Source organism: Gorilla gorilla, chromosome 5 (assembly GCF_029281585.2).
Source record: "Gorilla gorilla gorilla isolate KB3781 chromosome 5, NHGRI_mGorGor1-v2.1_pri, whole genome shotgun sequence".
NCBI lineage: Eukaryota > Metazoa > Chordata > Mammalia > Primates > Hominidae > Gorilla > Gorilla gorilla.
The window spans coordinates 140,921,647-140,942,335 of record NC_073229.2 but is presented as its reverse complement, the minus strand read 5'-3'; the positions used below and the strand labels follow the sequence as shown (position 1 = coordinate 140,942,335).

The window sequence follows — 20,689 nt, the reverse complement described above, 5'->3', positions numbered from 1 at the left end:
TGCATGTTCATTGCAGCATTATTCACAATGGCCATGATATGAAAGCAACCTAATTGCCCATCAAGGAGGAATGAATAAAGAAAATGTGGTAAAATGGAATACTATTCATCCAACAAAAAGAGGAAATTCTGCCATTTACAACATGAATGAATCTGGAGGACATTATGCTGGGTGAAATAAGCCAGGAACAAAAAGACAAAAACTGTATGATCTCACTTACATGTAGAATCTAAACAACTCAAACTCATAGAAGTAGAGAGTAGAATGAAGGTTACCAGATTGGGGGATATGGAGGGGATGAGGAATAGGGAGACAGTCAAAGGGTACAAAGTTGTCAGTAAAACATATGGAATAGGTTTTAAAGATCCATTGCACAGCATGCTGACTATAGTTAGTAACCATGTATTGTGTATTTCAAAATTGCTAAAAGAGATTTTAGCCAGGCACGGTGGCTCACGCCTGTAATCCCAACACTTTGGGAGACTGAGGTGGGGTGGGCGGATTGCTTGAGGCCAGGAGTTCTAGACCAGCCTGGGCAATATGGCGAAACCCCATCTCTACTAAAAATACAAAAAACTAGCCGGGCATGGTGGTGCACGCCTGTCATCCCAGCTACTTGGGAGGCTGAGGCATGAGAATTGCTTGAACCTGGGTGATGGAGGTTGCAGTGAGCCGAGACCATGCCACTGCACTCCAGCCTGGGTGACGGAGTGAGACTCTATCTTGAGGAGGGAAAAAAAAGAGTAGATTTTAAATGTTCACATCATAAAAAAGGGTAAGTAAGGTGACAGATATGTTAATTAGCTTGATTTTTATCATTTCATGATGCAAATATATTTAAAAAACACAATATACCCCATATATACCATTATTTCTCAATTTAAAATAAAAAATACATTCATGAAAGAAAAAAAGTCTAAACAAATGGAAAAGCAAAAAAAATTTAAAACAATTACCATGTTAAACTAGTATTTCTGAATCTGTAGTCACTGAGCTAACTACAATATCATCGTGATTAAATAAGATTAAAATCTTTTTAGTTTTTGAAATGTTGCTTATTATACTTTAAAAACGCATTTGTACAGCTGATTATTTAAAACTGGAATTAAATATCAATTAGTGGAGTTTGACATCTTCCAAAACATAGACTCTAGAGAGAACAATAAAAAGGGGTGCTTGTTCATTTTTAAAAAAAAGGATTTTCCCCCTTTTAAAGTATAATTTCCATCCCAACAAAAAACTTAGTGGCAAATCCCCAACACTAGGACAGATTTGTCAGTTTTACGGGTACAACTGGAATACCCCTTCCTTACATAACAGAATATTATTCATATAAGTTGTCTTCAACTTTCACACAGAAAGTGTGATAGCTTTAAAAGAAATTTACCTTAATGTACATGCTTCAAAATACAATATTGAAGGATTATTCTTTGAAAAATTTTAAATCCCACTCTAAGATGCAAGCAGGAATACATGTATAGATGTTCACTTGAATACAGTAAGCTGTGACAAATTACTGAGCTAGAAAGCCAATATTTTAAAATTTTATACCAATAGGATTTTCCTATTTGTTGAACTTTTTAAATTGGTGTCTTCTCTTCATGGTGTCTTAGGGCACAGTCAGAAATAAAATAAAGTAGGTAGGTTCAAGTAGTGCTTTCAAAGATGTGAGAGTTTTAAAACACACCAATATTTAACTCTTATTTTTGTGTGTCTTATTCTATTAGGAGTATATAAAAAATAGGCTGTGGTTAGTACAACAGAAATCAGTATCAAATGAAGGAGAATTGTGTTATCTAATAGAGGGATTTCCGAAAATGACTTCTACTTTGGGTTAAATATATTTTAAAAAGAACTCTCTCTCCATAGTCAAGACTTTTAGATGTCTATTATCGGTAGAAACTTGTGGTTCTTTATACTCCTGTTTACATTTCATGAGGTAGTTCATACATGTATTTTCAAGTGTAATGGGTAATGACCAGTGTATTTGTTAAAAACTATACATATCACATGTGTTTATGTAGGTACGAATGTATATTCTATATACACATGTGTATTCTAATATATTTCTGAGGCAATGTTAATGAATTACCACATGCACAGGAAAAATAATAACTGTCATCTGACCCATAAATCTGCATTTGTGTTTTAGTATGTGTATATAAAAAATTATTTACCCAGTAATGTTATTTGACATCAAATTGCAACAAATAAAATTTCTTGGTGCTAGTGGTTTGCATGATAAACACAAGTTTTTTGTGTATTTATGACCAGCACTTGTATTGGGTGAAAAGATAGTTACTCTTGTGGTTCAAGAAGGGGGAAAATAAAAGACTTGATTGTTTCACAAAAAGCATAAAACATTAATACACAAAGTAGATTCTTTTATTCTGGAATTGTGACTGAAGGACAGTCATGGGGATTAAGAACAATGCTTTAAAAAATCTTGCTTCCCTTCAGTTAAATCATTTCCTTAACTGTTTCCTGTCACTGCTTTTTTGTTGTTTTTTGTTTGTTTTTTAACAGTAAATCCCAGAACAAAGGTTTAATAATCTTCTTTTCCATCAGCTGACTGCTTTTTTGGATGGTAGGCATTCTCTGGCGCATTGGTACAGAAGACTTCACCATGGAAACTCATGCTTGATCTTTCAATATGATCATGATATTTTTCCTCTTGGCATAATATGGCTGCTGTGTCCTCATCATTCAATGAAAAAGTCTGTCATTTCTACCACAAAGACCAAAGGGAAAATATTTTCAAATAAGTTTCAACTATTTTGTTAAAATTCACTTAACAAGTACTCTGAAAATGTCAACTATTGTTCTGTACTTTTAGCACATAAATGTACAAATTCTCATCTGAACCTTAAAAAAAAGACGTAATTCTAAATTTCTATGCACAAAATAATGTAAAAAACATATAAAACATAAAAAAATCGTCAGAACTATATGGAAAATTCAAAATCCACCAATCATCTTGGGAGATTTTAACACACCTCTCTTAGAAACTGGCGAGTTAGAAACTGATGAATTAAGCAGACTAGTATGTAAAAGACATGAATCAATTAACAAAACACATTCTTTTCTTACACACATGGGCCATTTCACTAAAACCAACACATACCAGATCATAAAGCAAGTATCAACGAATTTCAAACTCATGTAATCACATCACAACTTACAAGTTAGTGGCATAATATTTTTAAGGTCTGAAATTTAAAAGTACATTTCTTTTTTTTTATTATACTTTAAGTTTCAGGGTACATGTGCACAATGTGCAGGTTCGTTACATATGTATACATGTGCCATGTTGGTGTGCTGCACCCATTAACTCGTCATTTAGCATTAGGTATATCTCCTAAAGCTATCCCTCCCCGCTCCCCCAACCCCACAACAGTCCCCAGAGTGTGATGTTCCCCTTCCTGTGTCCATGTGTTCTCATTGTTCAATTCCCACCTACGAGTGAGAAGATGCGGCATTTGGTTTTTTGTTCTTGCAATAGCTTACTGAGAAGGATGATTTCCAATTTCATCCATGTCCCTACAAAGGACATGAACTCATCATTTTTTATGGCTGCATAGTATTCCATGGTGTATATGTGCCACATTTTCTTAATCCAGTCTATCATTGTTGGACATTTGGGTTGATTCCAAGTCTTTGCTATTGTGAATAGTGCTGCAATAAACATACGTGTGCATGTGTCTTTATAGCAGCATGATTTATATTCCTTTGGGTATATACCCAGTAATAGGATGGCTGGGTCAAATGGTATTTCTAGTTCTAGATCCCTGAGGAATCGCCACACTGACTTCCACAATGCTTGAACTAGTTTACAGTCCCACCAACAGTGTAAAAGTGTTCCTATTTCTCCACATCCTCTCCAGCACCTGTTGTTTCCTGACTTTTTAATGATTGCCATTCTAACTGGTGTGAGATGGTATCTCATTGTGGTTTTGATTTGCATTTGTCTGATGGCCAGTGATGGTGAGCATTTTTTCATGTGTTTTTTGGCTGCATAAATGTCTTCTTTTGAGAAGTGTCTGTTCATGTCCTTCACCCATTTTTTGATGGGGTTGTTTTTTTCTTGTAAATTTGTTTGAGTTCATTGTAGATTCTGGATATTAGCCCTTTGTCAGATGAGTAGGTTGTGAAAATTTTCTCCCATTCTGTAGGTTGCCTGTTCACTCTGATGGTAGTTTCTTTTGCTGTGCAGAAGCTCTTTACTTCAATTATATCCCATTTGTCAATTTTGGCTTTTGTTGCCCTTGCTTTTGGTGTGTTAGACATGAAGTCCTTGCCCATGCCTATGTCCTGAATGGTAATGCCTAGGTTTTCTTCTAGGGTTTTTATGGTTTTAGGTCTAATGTTTAAGTCTTTAATCCATCTTGAATTAATTTTTGTATAAGGTGTAAGGAAGGGATCCAGTTTCAGCTTTCTACATATGGCTAGCCAGTTTTCCCAGCACCATTTATTAAATAGGGAATCCTTTCCCCATTGCTTGTTTTTCTCAGGTTTGTCAAAGATCAGATAGTTGTAGATATGCGGCATTATTTCTGAGGGCTCTGTTCTGTTCCATTGATCTATATCTCTGTTTTGGTACCAGTACCATGCTGTTTTGGTTACTGTCGCCTTGTAGTATAGTTTGAAGTCAGGTAGTGTGATGCTTCCAGCTGTGTTCTTTTGGCTTAGGATTGACTTGGCAATGCAGGCTCTTTTTTGGTTCCATATGAACTTTAAAGTAGTTTTTTTCCAATTCTGTGAAGAAAGTCATTAGTAGCTTGATGGGGATGGCATTGAATCTATAAATTACCATGGGCAGTATGGCCATTTTCACAATATTGATTCTTCCTACCCATGAGCATGGAATGTTCTTCCATTTCTTTGTATCCTCTTTTATTTCATTGAGCAGTGGTTTGTAGTTCTCCTTGAAGAGGTCCTTCACGTCCCTTGTAAGTTGGATTCCTAAGTATTTTATTCTCTTTGAAGCAATTGTGAATGGGAATTCACTCATGATTTGGCTGTTTGTTATTGGTGTATAAGAATGCTTGTGATTTTTGTACATTGATTTTGTACCCTGAGAGTTTGCTGAAGTTGCTTATCAGCTTAAGGAGATGTTGGGCTGAGACAATGGGGTTTTCTAGATATACAATCATGTCATCTGCAAACAGGGACAATTTGACTTCCTCTTTTCCTAATTGAATACCCTTTATTTCCTTCTCCTGCCTAAACGCCCTGGCCAGAACTTCCAACACTATGTTGAATAGGAGTGGTGAGAGAGGGCATCCCTGTCTTGTGCCAGTTTTCAAAGGGAATGCTTCCAGTTTTTGCCCATTCAGTATGATATTGGCTGTGGGTTTGTCATAGATAGCTCTTATTATTTTGAGATACGTCCCATCAATACCTAATTTATTGAGAGCTTTTAGCATGAAGGGTTGTTGAATTTTGTCAAAGGCCTTTTCTGCATTTGTTGAGATAATCATGTGGTTTTTGTCTTTGGTTCTGTTTATATGCTGGACTACATTTATTGATTTGCGTATATTGAACCAGCCTTGCATCCCAGGGATGAAGCCCACTTGATCATGGTGGATAAGCTTTTTGATGTCCTGCTGGATTCGGTTTGCCAGTATTTTATTGCAGATTTTTGCATCAATGTTCACCAAGGATATTGGTCTAAAATTCTCTTTTTTGGTTGTGTCTCTGCCAGGCTTTGGTATCAGGATGATGCTGGCCTCATAAAATGAGTTAGGGAGGATTCCCTCTCTTTCTATTGATTGGAATAGTTTCAGAAGGAATGGTACCAGTTCCTCCTTGTACCTCTGGTAGAATTCGGCTGTGAATCCATCTGGTCCTGGACTCTTTTTGTTGGTAAGCTATTGATTATTGCCACAATTTCAGATCCTGTTATTGGTCTATTCAGAGATTCAACTTCTTCCTGGTTTAGTCTTGGGAGGGTGTATGTGTCGAGGAATTTATCCATTTCTTCTAGATTTTCTAGTTTATTTGCATAGAGGTGTTTATAGTATTCTCTGATGGTAGTTTGTATTTCTGTGGGATCGGTGGTGATATCCCCTTTATCATTTTTTATTGGGTCTATTTGATTCTTCTCTCTTTTCTTCTTTATTAGTCTTGCTAACGGTCTATCAATTTTCATAGGTCATGAATAAATCGTAATATAAACTTTAAAACACTTAGAACTGAATAACTTGTGGAATGCAGCTAAAATGGTACTTCAAGGTAAATTTTTAGCCTTCCCAAATTAAACATTTAACAACCTTAAATGTTTAGGGAAATTAGGGAAAGACTTAAGAATAAATCCAAAGAGAATAAAAGACTGGAAATTCTAAAATTATGAGCAAAAACTAAGGAAATAAGTAAAAAGACTATAATCACTATAACTGAATTCAGCGAGAGTGATTGAGACAAAAAGGCACCAAGAAAACAATATGAAAAATGATCAAAGCCCACATTAAACAGAGATTTTAAAAAGAACATAGATTGGTATGCTAACTTCTGCTTTAAGTCAAACTCGAGTAATAGGGACCAGGAGAAAAACATGAAACAACAGTTTCCAGACATTAGACATCAGATAATGAGGAACCGTGATCTATGAAACAGAGGAAACAAACTAGCTGAGCCCTATGACTGCTCTGTCTCTTACTGCCTAGAGTTTCACGATTGCAGGGCAAGGAAGGGAAATCCAGGTATAGCCACAAAGTCTCTGAGATGGGGAGAAAGAGTTAGGAAGCCAGGGAGGACAAAACTAGAGTTCACAAGGTAGAGTACCAAATGTGACAAAACTACACAGATTGCTCCAGATTATCTGCAAAGGATTCCCCTTTGAGTCTTCAGCCGAGTATTGTTGACCACATGTGACTACTACCCAAGGCCTTCTAAAGAATCACCTGAAAGCACAAGGGGAAACAATTTTTGGAGCCCACAATGATCAGGAACAGTTTAACTTCCACTAGCCAAAGTGAAAATCCCTTGTAATTCATAGGGTAATAGAGTACTCGGAATGGTACTGACTCAGCAGTAAAATAAACGTTCTGTGCGTGCCTTACAAAGTTTAAAAGCAAGCCTTTAATGGATCACATTTTTTCCCCTAGTAACTTGTGTTAAGAAGAACAAATATGGGAAATTCAATATCCAAACATGTAAATGCATGCAACTGAAAAATACAACTCATAATAAAAAAATCAATAAACAGAAACAGAGCAAGAAATGACAGAATTAGTAGCAAGGCCATTCAAACAGCTATTATACTTGCTGTGTTCAAGCCAGCAGAGGAAAGCTTCAGTGTGATAAAAAAATGGAAGATATAAAACAGATCCAAATTGAATTTTTAAAGATAAAATACACGTCTGACATAAAAAATACACTAATGGAATTAAGAGATTAGACACAGCAGAAGACAAGATTAGTGACCTTGAAGACGAAACAATGAAAACTATACAAAATGAAAAATAACCAAAAATGAGCAAAGCATTAATAAACTGTGTGAGTATTTCAGGCAGACTAATATAAGCGGAATTGGAAATGAAAAAATGTTTAAATAATTGCTGTGTTTCCAAATTTGATGAAAACTATAAATCCATGGATCCTAGGAAGCTCAGCTAACTCCAAGAACAAGAATTGGTTGCTTTGGGGTGTAAAATATGCATTTAAAACTTTGTGTTACTCTCACATGATTTAAAAAACATACTGTAGCCCTGCACTCCCTACTGAGCACTTGAAATATGGCTAGTGCCAGCAAAAAAGTGAACTTTTGCTTATGGTGATGGCAGCACATCTCTATGAATTTATTAGAAAATCCTATTTTTATTGCCCAAAGAAGAAACTTTGTACCCAGTCACCTCCCATTTCCAACTTTCCCCAGTCCTAGATACTAATTTATTTCTGTTTCTATAGATTTGTCTATTCCGAACATTTCATATAAATGGAATCTGGTTTCTTTCACTTAGCCTAATGTTTTCAATGTTCATCCATGTTGTACCATATATCCATATTTCATTTTATTACTGAGTAATATCCCATTTTATGAATATAACATTTTATTTATCAATTGGCTGATGAACATTTGTTTCTACATTTTGACTATCATGAATTGATCCCTTTATCAAATGACCCTCTTTATCTCCAGCAATAAATATTCCTTGCTCTGAAATGCACCTTTATATGCATTATATGGCCACCCCAACTTACTTTTGATTTGTGATAGCATGGTGTATCTTTTTTCCATCCTTTTACTTTTCACCAATTTGCTTCTTGAAAACATTTTCTTAGAGGCAAAATACGGCCTTACTTTTTTATTAAAACTGATAACCGCTGCACTTTAATTGGCATGTTTAAATCATTAGTAATTACTGTGACTACTGATATAACTGAGTTTGATCTTTCTTGCTATTTGTTCCATCTTCATTTGTTTTTTCTCTTTTTCTGTCTAGTTTTGGATTAGCTATTTTTTATAATTCTATTTTTTCTCCTTTGTTAGTTTTAGAAAGTAAATGGATTTTTAACCAATAATAGCATCTGTCTTTGTTCTGTTAGGAAACAACAATCTTAAGAAAAAATGAAATGGACACATTTATATAAATGCAATTTTAAAATATTTTATTATTTTTAATATAGTGTTGTAACATTTCATAATATTGCATACTACTCAAAAGTTGGTTTATTTAGTAGGGTAAGAATATCTTCTCTTCTTACTCCCCAGTCAGAATTTAAAGATACACTATCCTTTTAGAGCTCTATTATATTGGCTCCTAAAATGTCACATTTCATAAAACAGTAATGCTATAAACTAAACTGAATAAAGGTTAAGAACAATTTGATTTCACAGTTTCGCAAGCAGCCAGTAGATTGCTGAATTGAGAACCACAACAAAAATTCACTAAGACTTTATATTTATTTTTCCATAATGCTCCTTCTTAAAAGAAGAAAAAATATAAAGGCAAAGGTAATATATGCTTCTTTTAGTCCTTTATCCAATAAATCAACCTTTAACTGCAAATAGGTTTTACAGTTACCAAATGATATGTTAGTTCTGTGCCAGCAGAATTTATTACTTTTTTGCTTTCTTGTTCTGGTGTTACCAGTAAGTTGACCAAATGACACTAAAATTTAAGGACACTATCACTTAAAACAACATTTTGAAATAAAACACAGTAAAAAGACCACACCCAGTGAGTCAAGTGCTTATAAATATAAAACAAGCATAATTGCATAGATTAAACAGGAGAAATTCAGATTCAGACAAAATAAAACACCAAATTTAATTAAATAAATGAAAAGGACTCTTTCAAGTATTTTCTTGATATTTGCATTAATGCTACATGCATTCCTCTTTATAACACTTTTTTTTGGCATAGTTTCTCTTGGATTTAAATATAACAAATCTTAGAAAAGCAAGTTAAAAAAGTATTTTTCCTCCCACAAGGGCCAGTGAAGACTACTGAAAACACTTTTTGGAGCATTTTATTTATTTTTTTCTTTTCTTTCTTTTTTTTTTTTTTCCTGGTCAGGGCTCTGCCTGATGAAATATTTTAAATGGTATACTTGAAAAGAGTAGCTATATTTTGAAGAATTTTCATCACAAAGTTATTTGTTAGTCTTGATCCAATAAACTCATAACAATAAGCCAAGCCAAGCCAAGCCAAGAGCTGGTCCCAACTGCTATACAGTGCTCTTTGCAATCAAATCTAAAATTAATTACCCAAGTAATATATTTAAGGAAATAAATAAAACTGTATTTAAATGCTTATGAAGTATAATCACAGTCTGTAGAGATATGTTTGTTTTACCGGCAAAATTTAAGTTTCCTTTCACAGGTCATTCTGTGTGCATGCATCAACACACACATATTTATTATTTCTCCTTCTATAAGAACTATCTTGTTTGAAAAATTTGGCTTAGAAATTTATTATAGTGACTACAGGGTCCTCAAAATAAAAGGAGGCACAGCTGGTTAGTTTATGAATCATGCTGCATTATCAATTTTAATTGACTAGAAAGAGTAGAATACCCTGTCACCTGATACTTAGAACCATCTGCACCACAAAAAGGTTAATCTGATAAATTCACCATCAATTTGGTAAGCTTTAATATAACTACCCTGTTTTTTGAATACAGATAATGCAAAAGAAAACCATTTTATACTCGGCTATATACCTTCCACTACGAAAAAAGGGGCACAGATACAATCTTCTACTTAATAATAAAAAAGGGCTGGCAGATGCACTCAGCATTACGAACACCATTTAAACCTGTATTTTACAGCTGTAGGTTTTAAGTATCTTGTCAAAAGCTTAGTTTCATGATATGTAATTTACAAAGTGACATATTCTTTAAAAGTACTCCTATATACATTTTCCTCTTGGAACGTGCCTCTGATTTCCAGCAGAAACATTACAAATACTATCATAAGTGAAATCTTTTTTTAAAGAATAGACCATGAATCATATCAAAATTGCCTTAGTTCTCATCTTAAAAAGAGTTGTAAACTAAGTTTTAAGTAAGTATTCTAGGTATACAATTGGACACATAAATAGCCTACGTATAACTATAAATTAAAAGATTGAGTTCAACAGTAGTTGAACTGTGAGAGTAACACACACACATATATATGTATAAATAAATATATGTAATTTTTCTATTGAAACCTTTCTTTCAAATTTTCAGTTTGAAGAGGTTTTTGCTGTTAAATCATAAAACATACGTATTGACCAATCTGACATGAATGTAATCTATGATTCATAACAAGCAGCAGTATGACCCTCTGAGTATTACTAAAAGAAAAAAGTCTATTATAGATTTGAACCATATTAAAGAATCTTTAGCAGTTTTCATTATCATTTAGCATCCAAATGTTAAATGCATTTAATACAATTTAACACATAATAAGGTTATTTCTTCAGGGTAATTTTGTCATTCGAGTACCTAAACTTGTACTTGTACTTAAACTTAAACTAGTACTATTATATAGAAAATGAAACTTTTCAATTACTGCTCTGAAAAATCAGAGAAATAATTAGTTATTATTTTAGATATGCAGCACTACTTTAGATTCATGATGACATCTGTCATGATGCTCTTTAAAACAATGAGTGAAAAACAATGAAACACTATTTCAAAAATGGTAGCATATTTGGTTGAAATACAAAATATACTAATATACATAGCACTTATATGTTAAAAACAGAAATATTTAAACATTTTGTAATCTTTTTAATGTGTTCAACATGAAAAACAGCTTCTCCCTTCACAATTGCCACATTTTAATGGATTATCAGTACAATATTTCTTCTGTTTTATAAATAAATTTTATAGGTTTTCTGTTGCAATTTTTTGCAAAGTATAACCTACAGCACAGTGATATGTATAATTTAAGGTAATAAATATTTTCACATTCTAATTTAGCATTTGCATTATTTCATGCTTCTGAAGCTTTTTTGTTTTTATTTCTGCTTCAAGAGAGAGGTAGATTTAGTAGAGATTGGATGTGTAAGACTTACTGCCAAAATGCAATTATCAATAGGTTTACTGCTAATGTGCAGTTTCCAAGAATGCTTGAAAAAATTCAGAATTACTAAGTAATGCTTCACGAAAATTCTCCTTTTCAAGCTTAAATTACTAAATAATTGCATATTCAATTATTCACAAATAGATACAAAAATCCAAACAATAGAAGATATAAATACAGGCACAACAACAAAACTAAAACAACAACAAACTACAATGAAAGGTTGCATCTGAATGGAAATTTTTGTTTCATTTTGCTTTCTAAAAGTGCATCAAATTCTCTTTACTGTTCTATGTAAAAAAACAAACATTCTTACTGACATTGGCAACAAAGAGGAGTTACCTGAAGCTACCCTTTTTAGCCACAAATTTTTTTTCCTCCAGTAAGTTAAAGTTGAAATCCATCCATTGGTGCTTCCTGCTGCTGAAATATAAACTGTTGTTGGTTTTCATCCACCTGAGGTACAATGCTGGGGTCATCTTCTTCTACACCAAAGTAATGTTCAATCAGATCAAATGCCTTCTGGTAAATTTCCTGATTTTCATGGCTTTGCAAAAACTCAATTTTATCCAGACCTGTTATACAAAGTATATATATAAACAAACTGTTACTACAATTTCAGTATATGTTTAAATCAAAATAATAAATGAACATCATCTATCACCTCACTGGCAACGGGACTATTTTAATCTAATTGTTGCACATATCGATAGCCATCACTTACGATTTATACTTCAAGAATGAGAGTATGTAGCAGTGTGATATGAAGAAGGACCATAGGCCTGGGAGTAAGATCACAGACACCACCCTGCTAGGTGTGTGATCTTGGCCAGGTAAGTTTAGTTCTTCTGTTTCTCAACTGTAAAATGGCAGTTTTAGATTAACTCCACAGGTCCTTTCTAGAGTAATTAACAAAGCCCAATAAGGGAGAGCAACAAAACAAATTAAATGAAGAAAATAAAACACGCTGAGCCAGAGAATATCACTATGAAATAAATGTGTAAAATTTGCAAACCCATACAATAAAAAACATATGGCTGTTGTGCGATTTAAAAGAATTACAATCTACAATTGAAACTGAAAGGCCTCATTTTGAAACGATGAGAAGAATCTATAGCAATCGATTTTACTGCTTATCAGAAAAAGCTCTACACGTAAGTCTGGGTAGTGCTGAAAATACATTTCATTTAATTACAGATAAACGACTTCAATCAGATTATCACAGAAAAAAAAGCAGCAAAGCAGTCCTACCTATACACAATCACAGAATAACTCAAACCCTAGTCTAACTTGGGGTCAAAATAATGACTGTAGTAAGACAATATTCTTAAATCAGTGACTAATATCTTGTATTCATGTAATGTCTTATCCAGTGATGTTACATAATTTGAAAGAAAGACAAAGTGATATCATGGGCTTTAAGAATCAAAAATAACAGCCATACAATGTAAGAGGACTTAATACAGAAAAGTGAATATTTAATGCAAATAAAAGAAAATCAATTTAGATTCATGCCTTATCTAAAATAAATTCCATATGATTAAATGTTTTAAGAACCCAATTTTTAAAACTTGGCAAATAAAAAAATTAATTTTCATCAAATCTCTGTGGAGGTAATGACTTTGTAAACTTTGAAAGAATAGAAAATTAGACTGAATTATTTAAACATAAATGAACATGGTATGTTTTATTAAAATAAAAGAATGTGTTCAATGGATGATCTGAAAAAAAAAATAGACCGAGGAAAAAGTCATATCAAAATAAACTACTATAAAATAAAATTCAAATTTTTACCAAAAAAAAAAGTCAAATAGATAACCAGACAAAATACAATAAATATGCAATTTGGATAAGGACACAGACTAACTCATGAAAAATACATACTACTATCTATAGGAAATAAACCAAAAAATGTACATAAAAGCAACTTGGTGTACTATTTTACATCTGCTGAGTCCGCAAAATAAACAAAACAAGTATGAGGTTGTAGAATAGATTCATACAATGCCAATGACACTGTCAGCAACAGGCCTTTGGAAAACAAAATGAGAAGACATCAAAAGCTTAAAAAGAAGTCAGTGCCCTAAGACTCAGCAACTGTATTCCTGAAAATTTATCCCCAGATATTAATTCCATAAAAGAAATAAACGTATACACAGAAAGATGCTTATTTTGGTATACATAAAGTGATAAACTGGGAACAAACTAATGGTCAACAACAGGTTATGGTTAAACTTCCATTCAAATGGCTAAAACCTGACTCAATATGTAGCATTATGGCCAGACATGGTGGCTCATATCTGTAATCCTAGCACTTTGGGAGGTTGAGGTGGCTGGATCACTTGAGGCCAGGAGCTCGAGACCAGTCTAGCCAACATGGAGAGACCCCGTCTCTACTAAAAATACAAAAATCAGCCGGGCATGGTGGCATGCACCTGTAATCCCAGCTACTCGGGAGGCTGAGGCAAATGAATTGCTTGAACATGGGAGGTGGAGGTTTCAGTGAGCCAAGACCACACCACCACACTCCAGCCTGGGAGACGGAGTAAAACTGTGTCTCAAAAAAAAAAAAAAAAATTACATATTTATATATATATATATAGTATATACATAACATTATGTGGCCATTATAATAAAAATTATGTAGAAATGTAAAATTTCTCCAAAATGTTAAAAAGTAGAACATAAAACTATACATACAATACAATTAAGTCAATGTAAAGTATTTGTGCATAAAGACAATGTTAAAAAAAGGTAAATAATAAAAATAAATTGTTAGGGTAATAAAATTACGGGTGACATTTTAAAACTTAAAAAAATACACACTGCTTTTACAACAAAAAAATTGTAGGGAACTGGAAGGGGAAAGTATCTATGACAGATAGTTAAGAACTGACTATAATTGCAAATTTTTAACTGATTGCTTACCATATGCTTCTTCAATGAGAGCACAGTATGGATTAATGCCTATTCCATTCTGCTTAGATTCTTGTTCTCCAAGACGTAAAATATTTTCAAGTCCATTTAAAGCCACTTGGACTATTTTGGAGTCCATAACAGTCAAAAGATCACAAAGTGGTTTAATGCAGCCTAAAGCTACCAAATACCTTCAGATTAATTTAAAAGAGAAGAAACAGGGAAAAAAAGATTTAAAAAGACTTAAGTACTGTTTGTAACAATGACACAAAAGTATTTTTCATAGTGAAATGTTACATAAGCAATTAAGAAAAAGTATTCCTATACAAATGCAAACATTACACACATTTAAATTCTCACATAGGAAACTTAAAATTTTCTTTACTCACCTATTCTCTAATTTAACATAATTAGCAATAAATGGTCTTGCAAAGACTACAAAATACAGACACAAACTGGTACTACGGCCTGTTTTTCATGGTCATGTTGCTCATCTGAGCATTAAACGTAGGTTCGAAAGGTTTTTTTTTTTTTTTTTTAAAGGCAAGCCTACACACAGACACACACAGACACACACACACACACACACACACACACACACACACACACACGGAGGTCATATGGGGGTAGACAGAAATGGAAAGAAAGAAGAGACATCTAAATTAAACTTGAGAAAATTTCCCATAAAAACAATCACAGCTAATGTTCTGAAACATATACTGTGTTTCAGAAGGATAGAAGGCCTGTAGGAACAAAACAGGCTCTCTTGTGAATAATGTTCATAAATAATATTCACAAAAAAATTCTTTAATTTCTGAATGCGTGTCCTTTTCTAGTTATTGGCTGGTTTTCTGTACTCTATAATGTAAATGAAGTAACTGATTTGTTCACTTGGCAAAAAGTCCATATTAAGTACAAAGGTTAAAAACATACTATGAAGCCAAGCTGTGTGCCTTCAAGTCCCAATTCCACTCCTTATTAGTTGTGTGACCTTGAGCAATTACTGTGTCTCAGTTTCCCCATCTTAAAAATGGGAATAATAATAGTACCAACTTCAGAGAGTTGTTGTAAGAACACAATAGACATTTAATAAAAGTTTCTGTCCCTCTTAAAAAAAAAGATGTATATACCTTCACCAGAGCACTCATTTGCCCTATACTGTACTGTAATTGATCAAAAATATCTGTTGAATGAATAACTGCCTCACAGTTAAGAGATTACAGGAGATAAAATACATGAAAGTACCAGACACATTGCTGGTGCTCAATAACTGAAATGACTTACTTAGCACAATAACTGGCAATAGTAGGCACTCAACTAGTGGTATGGATGCATCACTTAATCTGAGATCAAGAGGTCTTTTCCCATATATGCAGACTTAATGAAATGATAAAAGTTGTTAGAAAAATAATTATCTCAGTTTGGATACTTAATCCATACTAATAAATTAAAGCAATAATATACAGAATAGATATAACCACGAAAATTAATTGAAAAAATACAACTATTTGCAGGTGAACAAACTTGCAGCCCAAATAAAATAAAAATAACATCAACATTAAAAAAATACAAAATAGAACAAAGGAAGGGTCTTCATTTATTACTGCTTGTATCCATGACACAAAGTGGAAATACTGATGAAAGCAAAGAGATAGAATAGAAAATAAAAGGCAGAGACAGATGCTACCAATATACAGCTATACAAATTTGAGAGAGCAAGATAATACTACAAATAAAGGCAATAAAAGACAACAATTTCACAATAGGTAGATTTCAAAATTATGTGATTTATAAAATAGCACTGTAGTTTGACTTGTTTTATAAATTGAAAAATAAATCAAATATGCATTAGAAAATATTTTCTAAGAAGTCTAGTTTCATGGAGGGATCCTCCGAACAAGACGATTCTGTAGAAGCTTTTAGTAGAGGTGTAAGTGAAACTTTGCTATGGGAGATAAAAAAGAGTGAAAGTACATGATAAAAAGAGATTCAGGAATCAATACTGATAATAAAAATTATGATGATTACAAATAATAACAGTAGCTATTCTTAATTATCTATTAGTTATTAATAATATGTTTAGGCACTGTGCTGACACTTCAAAGACATAAATTTCACTTAACTATCAAGATACAGTCCCTCAGTTTCATCGGAGATTGGTTCCAAGACACCCTTCCTCTCAATACCAAAATCCACAGATGCTCAATTCCTTTATATAAAATGGCATAGTATTTGCATACAACCTACGCATATCTTTCCAAGTATTTGAAATTATCTTTAGATTACTTATAATACCTAAAACAATGAAATTGCTATGATGTTACTAATTGTTGTATTGTGTTTTTAAATTTACATTATTTTATAGTGTTGTACTGGCATTTTTTACTGTCTTTTCCTTTTTTAATATTTTTGACCTGCAGGTGGTTGAATCCACAGATGCAAAACCCAAGGATATGGAAGGCTGACTACACTACCATTACTATTCATTACTGGAACTCATTTTTTAAAATGAAGAAACTAGATTAGAGGGGTTAAATGACTTTGTCAAGACCACACAACTTTTACTGAAGGAGCAGGATTTGAAATCAGGCTGACTTAAAAGCCCATGCACCTATTATTTACATGGTCAGCAGAATAAATAAATTTAAAAAGCCTAGACTCAAAAAGCTAATATTAAAAAAAGGTAACTAGTATAGAAAAATAAAAGTAAGATACTATCCATAGACAAGGCTAACAATCAATGAGGAACAGAACATCACCATATAAACAGTCTATTTCAATTTTATTTAAAGTAAGTGGATATTCAAATTTATTAGCCATTTCTATATAATAAAGCTATATTTTTGTGATTAAAAAATATTTAATGCCCATGACAGTGTACTCTGCAAATTAACATAGATCGTTCCCGTTTGGATTTTTAATCTCTGATTTTTCTTAAGCAGCCTATCAAGGAGAATGATGTTAATTACACGTTAAATGGGAAAAAAAAAAAATTGTGAATGAGTAACTGACATAAAACATGCTGTCATTTCATATTATCAAACTGACTTAGAAATAATATTTTAGTTCCATCAGTAAATTAAAATATGTTTTATTTCAACTTTTGTCTCATTTACATGTAAAAAACAATTAAGAAGTTTATATCATACCTTATTTGCTCTGGAGTACCTCCTGATGTTGCATTAGTTATAGCCCAAGCTGCTTCTTTTCTGGTACGAAACTCCGCTTTCTGAAGAATCTCAATCAAAACAGGAAAAATATTTGCATCTATAACAGCCTGAGAGGGGGAAAAATATATAATCAGTACAAATACTGTTTCTAAAATATTACCAGTAAAAAAAATCTTGAAACTCAATGGCTTCAAAATGTCAAGGTTTTTGGAACCTTGACATTAAAATAAATTTTTAATTTCTATTCTGTCAGCAAACTTTTCAAATATTTTTCTTTTTACATAGGAAATTAGCTTTTTAAAAACTGGAGAATAGCAAAATATAAATTTTAGAGATGATAAAGCACAAGCCATGTGACTGATCGAAATGGATAAGTAATCACTGACGCAAGAAGCTTGATAGAACCCTAATAAATCATTAAAAGCTTTGAGAGGAAGATTATTGCATAACTTATTTAAAACTAATGCAAAAAAATATCTTTCTAAAGACAAACCATTATGTGTCAGGCACCGTGCTAGACACACACACACACACACACACACACACACACTTGATGTTCTTCACTAGAATACTACAAGTAAATGTTATTATTTTAGAGGAGGAAAGGCCATGTTCTTTAAAATACTTTTTCTGTATCTTTTTAAAAAGGAATCTTTTTTAGTAAAAGTGTTAACTTTTGTCCAAACTGGCTTCTTAGACCTTGCTGTTCTACTCTCAGATCTGAAGGGTAGTTACCTGAATCTGAGCTCTATTTCCAGCAGTGATGTTAGAAACAGTCCAGCAGGCTTCTTTTCTAATTGACTCCTTTGGGCTACTCAATAAATGTAAGAGACAGGGTAATGCAGAACAATTCAAAATTACCTAAAACAAGTTAGAAATGGAAACAAAAAGTTTTATAGTAAATAACCTATATGAAAATCTACTAATGAATTATTTAGATGTACAAAACCCATTCTAGAAAATGAAATTAAGAAAGGAGAAATTCCTCCCAAAGTAAAACTTGCTGTCTTCTACACGTCTGCTATTGATAAACCTAGTCTCCTGCCACTATAAGGAAGTGTCCTGTTCTCAACCCAATAAAATGAAAATCAGAGGTGTATCCTTCATATTTACAAATGTTCTCAGAGTTCAACTGATAAAACTGAAAAAAGATTTGGTGACCGAGGTCAGGATCCAACCTCTAGCTTTGCCAAATGAATTGGTGAAAAAAATATATATATCATACAGTCTGAGAAAATCCAATTCTACAACCATTAAAAACAGCATGTAGAATCAATTGGCTTCATAAAAATTTTTACTATCTTACTTTTCTTCTGTAAACAAGTATATTCTGCATTGTCCCTTTACATTCTTTATTCCATTGCAAGATTAATTATGTTCCTATATTCAAAATACTCCAATGATTTACATTAAATTCATCTGGTGAAGAAGTGTGGAGCAGTGCACTGGAAATCCAACTGAAAATTACAGTATATGTCTAGAATGGCATTTTCATTTCAAGAGCTATATTAAATGAATAACTGTCAATTACTAAAGAGCAACTGTTTAATAACTATGATTAGTATCCAAATAGGCCTTTAAAAGGATAAAACTGAAAGAAAATATGTAGGTTAGAATAAAAAATACACTGTAAGGCGGTAAACAAAGGAGAATCTAACATGTTAAATAATTTAAGTTTCTATCTTCAAGAAAGATTGTGCTGGACATAGTGGCTCATGCCTGTAAGTCTAACGCTTTGAGAGGCCAAAGCAGGAGGATCACTTGAGCTCAGGAATTTGAGACCAACCTGGGCAACATAGCAAGACCCTGTCCCTAAAAAATAAATAAATAAATAAATTAGCCAGGTGTGGTGGTGCACACCTGCGGTCCCAACTACTTGGAAGGCTGAGGCAGGAGGACTGCTTGAGCCAGGAGGACTGCTTAAGCCAGGGAGGTAAAGGCTGCAGTGAGCCATGATCACACCACTGCACCCCAGCCTAGGAGAAAGAGCAATAACCTGTCTCTAACTAAACTAACTAAATAAGTAAATAAATAAAAAGATTGTAACCCAAATCTGGCTGGAGTCAATCTTGACAGCACATCTTCTTTGACATCTCACCATCCTCCAAGACACAGATACAGACACACACACAATTATGGTGATGCTAAAATCTTGATTAATATGTAATCAAGTTGTATGAAACATAAATTTTTTAAAGTCCTTTATGTTAACAATTTATGATACTCAAGTTTGAACTCACCTGTGTTTGAATATCATCACCAGTCACAATATTACCAACTGCCCTTAATGCAGGTGATACAACTTTATAATCATTGTGCCTAAAAATAATAAAAACATGAACCTAAATACTAGTAAGAATTTAAAATTTACACAGAAGTTACAAAAATACTACAAACTCCTGCGGGGTGTTCAGCCAAAGATCCCATTGAAGTTTTACTAATTATTCTGATAATCTTTATAACAAAGGATCTAATCCAGGATCGTTCATTACAGCCAGTTTTCATGTCTCTCCAGTCTCTCCAGAATGGTTTCTCAGTCTTCCCTTAATTTTCATGATTTTGCCATTTTTGAAGATCGTAAGCCCATTATTTGGGTTTATCCAATGTTTTTCATGATTAAGACCCAGGTTATATACTTTGGCTGGGGGATATCATAAGTGCTATAATCTTTTCATTATATCCCAATCTGTTTTTTCCCATTATATTGGCACTGAATTCTGGTCACTAATTACGATGATGTCTGCCAGACTTTTCCATTTTACCATTATTGTTTTCCCATTTATAATTAATATAATTAATATTTTGCAACAAAATACTTTGAGATAATGCAAAATCCCACTCCTTAACCTACTTTACCACTAGGTTTTAGCATCTCTTGATGCTTATTATCTGAGGTATTGGTAATTATTAGTATTATTACCAGTGATGTATTTCTAATACTATCATTCCAACTACATGCTTTAGTGTGGACTTATGGGTTTCATATTTTATTCAATAAAATATATATTAATGCAATTTATTTCAAAGCACAAACTGTCCCAGGTTTGGATAGTGAGAACCCCTTCAAATAGGCTTCTGCGTCCTT

General features: G+C 33.1%; 1 protein-coding gene across 2 annotated transcripts in view; it reads right to left on the bottom strand.

The window, feature by feature from the left end:
- Window positions 1-2,367: 2,367 nt before the first annotated feature.
- The window catches only part of KPNA5 (karyopherin subunit alpha 5), a 60,773-nt gene continuing 42,451 nt past the window's right edge, over window positions 2,368-20,689 (bottom strand). For both annotated transcript variants that reach the window (XM_004044583.2, XM_019030160.3), the window contains 6 exons: window positions 19,845-19,923; window positions 18,340-18,465; window positions 17,584-17,711; window positions 14,447-14,625; window positions 11,861-12,093; window positions 2,368-2,728 (listed from right to left, as the gene is read on the bottom strand). In XM_004044583.2, the coding sequence (XP_004044631.1) occupies window positions 11,906-12,093; window positions 14,447-14,625; window positions 17,584-17,711; window positions 18,340-18,465; window positions 19,845-19,923 (700 nt within the window). In that variant the 3' untranslated portion in view covers window positions 2,368-2,728; window positions 11,861-11,905. The remainder of the gene's footprint in view (window positions 2,729-11,860; window positions 12,094-14,446; window positions 14,626-17,583; window positions 17,712-18,339; window positions 18,466-19,844; window positions 19,924-20,689) is intronic.